Source organism: Exophiala aquamarina (genome assembly GCF_000709125.1).
Source record: "Exophiala aquamarina CBS 119918 chromosome Unknown aczIA-supercont1.20, whole genome shotgun sequence".
Taxonomy (NCBI): domain Eukaryota; kingdom Fungi; phylum Ascomycota; class Eurotiomycetes; order Chaetothyriales; family Herpotrichiellaceae; genus Exophiala; species Exophiala aquamarina.
Window position 1 is genome coordinate 418,414 of NW_013550568.1, and position 7,902 is coordinate 426,315.

Here is a 7,902-nt window from a genome sequence, read left to right on the forward strand (position 1 = left end):
CGTTATTGTTAGTGACAAGCTGAAACTGCGGTGCTGGGTTCGCATTTACTGGCTTTTTGCGGGATAGTAGAATAGTTGTTCATGAAGATCACAGAAGTTCATTGGAGCCAAGTCGGAACCCCGCTCCCTTCAAATACTAGTAAATGATACACCAACTCGCAAGGGCAAGGCTGGGGTATTAGTTACGTTACATCATGCGAGAATGACCTGTTAGAATGCCACGCCTAAATCACCCACAAGCTCCGCCAAGCATCGACAAGGCGACAGAGGATACGGTGGTGTTGCCGAGCCATGATGCTGGTGGGCCTTCAGTATAGTGGATGTACGGTCAACCAATCACTGAGAATTGGCTCTCGGTCCGACATCTGTCAAGGCCGTGAGCCCTGTAATGGCCGCCGCGCCGACCTGGATTCAAGATTGAGCCGTGTTTGGCATCCCCGAACCCTTCGACTATGATTGCCCGGCGTACTCCACAGCTCCTAGTCGAGCACCACCCATCACGCAGGGGCTAGGATGGAAGACGATTCACCGTTTAGAGAAACCGAAACAGAACTGCGGAGGGACAGGGTTGGTGATAGCAGGACAACCATTGCTGAGACAGCCCTAATGATCAGTCTCCACTACTCTTTTACAGATCGGAAGTGGGCCCGGTTACACTGTATCAAATCAAGATTGGAACAGACTCTTCGATATCAATCATTCTGGAAGCCAGAAACATTGTAATTTTCGCGGACTCACAATAGCGGCCACTGTATCTGCTTTTGGAAACTTAGCTATCTATCCCGGTGACGCGGCTTTTGCTTTAATAGCAAAGTATTATAACAATGACTTTCCACAGAACGTAAATCTCGGCCAGGGAACACACAGCAACGCTTCCTTGAGTGGCAGTGAGCCGATGTAGACTGACAGAGCATCGCCTTCAGCATGAATACCTACCAATCCTGGGTCTTGCTGAGATGATGACGAGATTCCGCTGTACAAATACTCGTATCTGGTGGAGAGTTGCCCGAAAAGACCCGCTGCTTGCTCTTATGCCTAGAGTTCAAAGAGGGGTTGATTGAATGGCGAAAGAGGGCCTTGAGTCGGGGACTGGACATGAGAAGGCTATAACGCTAAGAAGAAAGAGGCCGCGCCGCGTCGTCGATATTATTGTATTCATTCGATTGACGTTCTATGCGATCATTCGTATCCATCGGCGCTCGTTGCCAACTTAAAGTTAGCTGGCTAAAGAACGTGGAAGGCGAAGGTCGAACTGATGTTCTTTCCTCACGTATAGATTGATGTAGGCTTCTTTCAAGTACGAAACGAAATTGCCTCCTTGTTGCACGGGCGCTTAGCGAACGGACGAGTTGTCTAGAATTCTTGTCCCTTCCATGGTCAGGGTGGGACCCCCATTAATTGAAATCACACATAAAATTAGGTAATAATAATAATAATAATAATAATAATAATAATAATAATAATAATATAAATGCTCATAAGTTATACGGTTCGTCTGTGTGATGAGGATAATGTCAGCAACACCTTCGGATTGCTTCCTCGGATATTTTTGCGCTATACAGGTAGCATGATTTGTGCCAGCACTCTGAGCAGGTCGCCCAGCACACCCATGGCCGTCACTTCGGCCCCCGCACCTGCGCCCTGGACGATCAATGGTAGCCGCCCGTAGCGTTTGGTGTGGAAGACGATGATATTATCGCTGCCCTTGAGCTGCGCAATGGGGCTCGAACGATCTGCCTCTTCCAACGCGACCTTGACCGTCTTGGTTGCCATGTCTACCGAGCCGGTATAACGGAGGACTTTACCCGACTTCTCCGCCGCGATCTTACGATCTTTCATCTCGTGGTCAAATTGAGGAAGACCCTCGAGAAACTCTTGTGTACTCGAAGCGCCCTCAAGGCCTTTAGGGATCAAGCTTTCGACGGGGAATGAGGTGGGTGACGTGATCGGCAGACCAGCCAAACGGGCGAGGATGGTCAGCTTTCGTGCAACGTCAAGACCGTTCAAGTCATCTCGGGGATCGGGCTCTGTGAACCCGAGCCGTTCGGCCTTCGCCACCTGCGTCGACCAATTGTCCTCAACGGCGCCATTGATCTGCGCAATTGGGGAGAAGGAGTTGAATAGGTACGAAAGGGTACCGCTGAACACGCCCTCAATACGTGTTACCTCATCTCCGGTCGCAACAAGGTCCTTCAGCGTACAAACAACAGGCAAGCCCGCACCAACTGATGATTCATGGTAGACGTACGACCCTCCTGTTTCCGCCGCTTTGAAAATACGTTGCCATATGTCCAAGTCTCCGGAAAAGGCCTTCTTGTTGGGGGTCACGATACTGATGCCACGACTGAGGAAAAGGGGGTAGGACTCCGCGAGACGCTGAGCACTTGTGTTGTCGACCATGATGACCTTGTGTGGTGCAGCCGCCAGATACTGAACTATTTCCGGGATCGAGGGAGGGGACTGACCGTTTGTCTCCATGATGGTGATAGCATTGTCCATGTCGATTGCCGAATAGTCTCTGGTGAAGTAAGCTTTGTCGATCATGGCTATATAACACAGGCTGAGGCGACCCGAGTATTGAGGACGCTTGACCAGCTGCGCGAGCTGGGAGATAAAGCATGCGCCTACGCCGCCAGTGCCTGTATACCCGCGCTTCAGCATGAACACAATACTCTCCGTGAATGCTTAAGAAGGCTCACCGATGATGGCCAGCAGGACTTTACTCTGCCTCTTCGGCATGATTACCTCGACTGTGAAGGATTTCTGAGATGTCGATTTGGTTCTCGATTCTCGCACACTCCCACTTTTGGCGAATGGGGAGGGATACTTGCTTGGTTTTTGCAAATTAGAATTTATCTGAATGTTCGTGGGGAACAGGTAGGGGACTTTCAATATGGAAGGATGGCCTACTTTTTAAGGAAGAACCCATATCCCAAGCGGACGTCTCCGTTTGATTGGCATCATGTGAACTGGATTGAAGTAAGGTGAACACTTACAGCAACCATGGACTCGCTCTAAGTTGGTTCACCAATGCGACTATGCCTGAGAATACCCAATGAGATGCCGGTTCAGAAAATGGAGTAATAAAAAGCTGACATAGGTAATAAAAAACTGACAAACATGTTGTAGTGCGTTTCATAGGCCCCACCACCAACGAAGTGGAGAGGATGGCTGGCCAATGACACAGATACTTTGAGCACTCAATTCCTATTCTACACAGCGCTTGACAACCAACTATTCTCGACCCGATCTGCCACGGGCAGACACAGAAACGGAGGGCGTATCCACTATATCCACATACATCACAATGATCTCTAGGGCGCAAAACAGCGAAGGCGCTCAGAAGGGCGCGGAGCTAGAGCCGGGAATCATTCATATGCTTTCTTAATGGGCCTTACAGTCATCATATCTGACATGCCAAATATTTCAACCATCTCGGGGTCGCAAAAATCTCCCCAGGCCAAATCATTATGATTGCATCTCCACCTTTGCAGTTGAAGGTCGGTAGCAAAAGCGTGACTTCAACCGGGACTTTGCTGACCTTGAATTGTACAGCTCGAGGAGCCGTCTCTGCTACACGAATCCTCCCTCTTGAATGGCGAATGGACTCAAGCATTGTCAGGAAAGCTGTTCGACGTCGAAGGTGAACTATTTCTTCTCCTATCACAAAGCGAAGCTCGACGTATTTTGCTGACTAGTGTCGCCAATAGACCCGGGCTCGAGGAAGGTCTTCGCATCTTGTCCGAACAATGATTCGGAAGACGTGGATCGATACATCCAGACATCACAAAGGGCCTTTGAATCTTTTCGCCAAGTCAACCCCCGCGAGCGGGCCAAGATGCTGTTGGAATGGCATGGGCGAATTACCAAAGCCAAACAAGATATTGCCACCCTCATCGTCTACGAGACCGGGAAACCTATGGCTGAGGCGCTCGGAGAAGTCGACTATGCGCTTGGTTTTGCCTGGTGGTTTGCGGGCGAGGCTGAACGGATTCGCGGGTCCGTGGCCATTCCATCCGTCAACAATCGACGAACGATCATTGTGAAGCAGCCGATCGGCGTCTGCGTGGCCCTCGTACCATGGAACTTTCCTGTGGCTATGATCATCCGTAAAGTCGCCGCAGCGTTGGCCGCCGGTTGCTCTATAGTCGTGAAGCCTTCGCCCGAGAGCCCACTGAGCGTTATGGCTCTTGCAGATCTGGCCCTTCGCGCTGGCATACCTGCTGGCGTGTTTAATGTCATTACGACGAACAGCATTAATACACCTACTGTGAGTGAGAGTCTGTGTAAGCACCCGCTTGTTCGGAAAGTCACTTTTACTGGCAGTACGGCGGTGGGTAAGCTGGTTGCAAGACACTGCAGCGACGGATTGAAGAAGCTAACCATGGAATTGGGCGGTAATTGTCCGTTCATTGTCTTTGATGACGCAAACTTGGAAGATGCGGTGGCTGCTCTTATGATTCTAAAGTGGCGGACAGCCGGACAAGCATGTACTCATGCGAACCGAGTGTACGTACAGAGTGGTGTGTACGAAAATTTCTGCCACATGATACTGGAGGCCACTTCGAAGATTGTCGTCGGACATGGTGCAGTGCCCGGCACGACCATGGGTGCATTGACCACCCCCCGCAGTATCGAGAAGTTGCAACGCCACGTCGTCGACGCGCGAGAGAAAGGCGGCCGAATTCTTTCCGGCGGAAAATCACCCGAACACCTGGACGGATACTTCTTCGAGCCTACCATCATCGCAGACATGACTCCCGAGATGTTGACAAGCAAAGAAGAGATCTTTGGCCCTTTGCTCGGTCTATTTCGCTTTGAGACCGAGGACGAAGCCGTCAGGATGGCCAACGATACCTCCATGGGGTTGGCTTCGTATTTCTTCACCAACGACACCAGTCGTACTTGGAGGCTGCTGGAAAACCTCGAGGCTGGAATGATTGGCATGAATACTGGTAAGTGGCTGACATATCGCGTTTTACTTTCCCCATATATACCACCTGCGCTTCTGAATAATTGTGGCTTTGGTCGTATGTTACTAGAGGAGACATCACCGCTGATTCCTGCTTAATTCGCTAGGAAATTCCTCAGGTGCTGAGTCACCATTCGGCGGCATTAAAGATTCAGGGTACGGCAAGGAAGCGGGCAAGGATGTGGCGATTGAAGAGTATCTGATCGCGAAGACGGGAACGTTGACAGTCAAGTTTTGATAGATCTCTGCACGCCGCATGGTATAAGTCTCTTAGTATAAATCAATGAATATAACTATTATGGTATCAAGATGCTGGGGAAATATATCGCGCTACCAGTAAAACAGCCGGCACAACTTCAAGTCAACAAGAACGGGACCTCTCACCCCAGGGGACTGGATTGAGCTGTTCGATTTTTCGTGTCCCACGTGATAACATGCAAGGTCGTAGACCTAGGGCCCTGTGCAGTCTTCTAACCACCGTTAATTTCCTCAAGATATCTGCGATTTTGAGCATCTTTCATTTGAATGATGTGTTAAATTATCACGGGTCTCAATCTGTGTTGATGTCATCATCGGATCTATCCATACATTCATACTATTCCGCGGTATCATTCGCGGCATTTTCGAGGACCGCTTTCAAGCCATTGAGCAGATCCTCCTTCAAATCTTCAATTGACTCAATGCCCACGCTAATTCGGATGATGTCCCCTGCCGCAAAGTTGTCGGTCATCTTTCGCCACTCAATCAGACTCTCGACGCCGCCGAGGCTGGTCGCATGCTGAAATACATGGAGCTTACTTGGCACGCGACGGGCGTAGTCCTCTGTTCGCATGACGATCATGAAGACGGATCCGAAGCCACCGGGAATCTGTTTCCGGAGCCACGCCATATCGTTCCTCTGCAGGCTGGAGTGTTTGACTTCAGCGACGGTGCGATGAACCACTTCGCTGTCATTACCAAGCAACAAGGAGTACAGCCACGAAACGAGCGCCTCACAGTTCCGACTCTGTTGTTTTGTCCGCAGATCCAGGGTACGCATGCTGCGCAAGCCGAGCCATGTCTCCAGACCATCAGGGATTGCGCCTAGCACTCCGCGGCCTTAAAACAGTGACTGGGCAAAATCCCGTAGATGTGGCGGAGTAACGAGGACGCCACACATCATGTCGCTGTGGCCGCCGATGAATTTCGTTGCGCTATGAAGGGCTAAGTTGGCCCCAAACAAGAATGGGTCCTGTAGCGCTGGTGGTTCAAATGTTGAATCAACCACTAGCCAGAGGCCCTTCCTCTGCGTAGGGAATGGATCAATAGATGGAAGTGAGTTGCAACTTGCGGCGTCTAGTCCCTGGGATACCTAACGTTGACGCCAAGTTATGCATACAAGAATCTGTTCCCAAGATATTCCAGGTATAAAGTTGGTTCAAATCCCGGTGGAAGCAGTGAATCTCCTCCCATAACAGGTCAAGAGATCTTGTTTTGAATATTGCACTCGTCAAGAGTATCATCCTGTCTTGCGCGCCGCTTGGTTCTTGCACCCGAAAGCACTCTTACGCGGAACTCCTTCTCACATGCTAATTCTTACTCGTCACTTCATCATGTCAGAGATTGCAACTGCCAGCTGCCGTGAATATCACGAGGAGAAGATTGCAGACGCCGAAACCAAGGTCATCGACTGTGAGCAAGTTGAAAATGACGATCCGGCAAAGCAGGTCGAGTTCCATGAGCCGAAGTCTCTTCACAAGGCGCTCCATGCTCGACAAATTTTCATGATTGCTATTAGTGGTGCCATTGGAACCAGTCTCATCATTGGTACTGGATATGCTCGGGCTCGGGCTGCGCCGGCGCCAGTTTTCATCTCATATCTCCTCATTGGTTTCGTCGTCTATATGGCCATGGGTACCCTTGGTGAAATGACTTCCTACATCCCTCTCGCGTCGGGCTTCGCTCGCTATGCGTGCCGATATGCTGATGATGCCTTGGGGTTCCGCTACTGGCAAGATCCTGGTGCGTTCAAACCCTACCTCGCCGATGGCAGCTAGGGTAGATTCCTGGCCCTCTGGAGCTCTCTCATCACCACCACATTCGCTTTCATTGGCACAGAGTTGGTGGGTGTTACGGGCGGAGAAGCTAGACGCCCTCGGAAGTCCATCCCTCGAGCCATCAAGTTAACGTTCGGGCGTATCGTGGCATTTTATGTCGTCACGGTCTTTCTTCTGGACCTGGTTGTCCCTTACAACTCGCCGCACTTACAGAGCGCCACTAAAGCAACGACCTCGGCGGCAGCCTCACCGTTTGCCACAGCCATCGTGGTTGCCCGAATTCCGGTCCCCCCGACATTCTCAATGGGGCGGTCTTGATCTCTATGATGTCGGCGGCCAACATGGATTTGTACATTACCAGTCGAGCCATTCGGGTTGGCTGTAGAGCATAAAGCCCCCAAGATATTTGGAAGAACAAACACCCGCGGGGTCCCTGTCCCAGCTCTTCTTGCCTCTACTGTATTATGCCTATTGGCATGCATGAACGTGGTCGATGACTCGAAGCAGGTTTTCACATATTTTGTCAACACTGTTACCATCCTCGGCTCAATAACATAGATTGTTATTCTAGTCAGCCACATCATGTTCGTCCATGCATGGTCGGCTCAAGACGTCCTGGACTCGGAGCTGGTCTGCACAGGCCCTCTGGGCATCTGGGGCTCTTACGTGGCCACCGGTTTCTGCGTTGTGATTGCATTGACGCGCAGCTTCTCCGCTTTCGTGCCGGCTCAGATCAACTTCGAAATGCCCGCCAATAAAACAGGACTCATTTGAAGCGGAGACACTGGAGCAATGCTTATAGAGAGGATTTCCGACATTTTCAGTATTTTGCGAAGCCGTGTATAAACCCCGGCAAGTGGGCATACTTCCCCAGAATCGGGGGGAATGGGGGTG

At 50.7% G+C, this 7,902-nt stretch overlaps 5 protein-coding genes across 5 annotated transcripts; 3 read left to right on the plus strand and 2 right to left on the minus strand.

Annotated features, from left to right (window-relative positions):
- Positions 1 to 1,554: 1,554 nt before the first annotated feature.
- On the minus strand, positions 1,555 to 2,739 carry A1O9_12034 (homoserine dehydrogenase; the record flags this gene model as incomplete). Its single annotated transcript, XM_013399180.1, has 2 exons — positions 1,555 to 2,624; positions 2,700 to 2,739. The coding sequence occupies 2 exons, from the start codon at positions 2,737 to 2,739 to the stop codon at positions 1,555 to 1,557; spliced, it is 1,110 nt and encodes a 369-aa protein (XP_013254634.1).
- Positions 2,740 to 3,838: 1,099 nt separating this feature from the next.
- On the plus strand, positions 3,839 to 5,210 carry A1O9_12035 (succinate-semialdehyde dehydrogenase; the record flags this gene model as incomplete). Its single annotated transcript, XM_013399181.1, has 2 exons — positions 3,839 to 4,955; positions 5,080 to 5,210. 2 exons carry the CDS (start codon positions 3,839 to 3,841, stop codon positions 5,208 to 5,210), a joined length of 1,248 nt encoding a protein of 415 aa, XP_013254635.1.
- Positions 5,211 to 5,567: 357 nt separating this feature from the next.
- On the minus strand, positions 5,568 to 6,011 carry A1O9_12036 (cystathionine beta-lyase; the record flags this gene model as incomplete). The annotated part of the gene is made up of 1 exon (XM_013399182.1): positions 5,568 to 6,011. One exon carries the CDS (start codon positions 6,009 to 6,011, stop codon positions 5,568 to 5,570), a length of 444 nt encoding a protein of 147 aa, XP_013254636.1.
- A 553-nt stretch (positions 6,012 to 6,564) lies between these two features.
- A1O9_12037 (uncharacterized protein) lies at positions 6,565 to 7,008 on the plus strand (the record flags this gene model as incomplete). The annotated part of the gene is made up of 1 exon (XM_013399183.1): positions 6,565 to 7,008. The coding sequence occupies one exon, from the start codon at positions 6,565 to 6,567 to the stop codon at positions 7,006 to 7,008; it is 444 nt and encodes a 147-aa protein (XP_013254637.1).
- Positions 7,009 to 7,590: 582 nt separating this feature from the next.
- A1O9_12038 (uncharacterized protein) lies at positions 7,591 to 7,782 on the plus strand (the record flags this gene model as incomplete). The annotated part of the gene is made up of 1 exon (XM_013399184.1): positions 7,591 to 7,782. One exon carries the CDS (start codon positions 7,591 to 7,593, stop codon positions 7,780 to 7,782), a length of 192 nt encoding a protein of 63 aa, XP_013254638.1.
- Between the last annotated feature and the right edge of the window lie 120 nt (positions 7,783 to 7,902).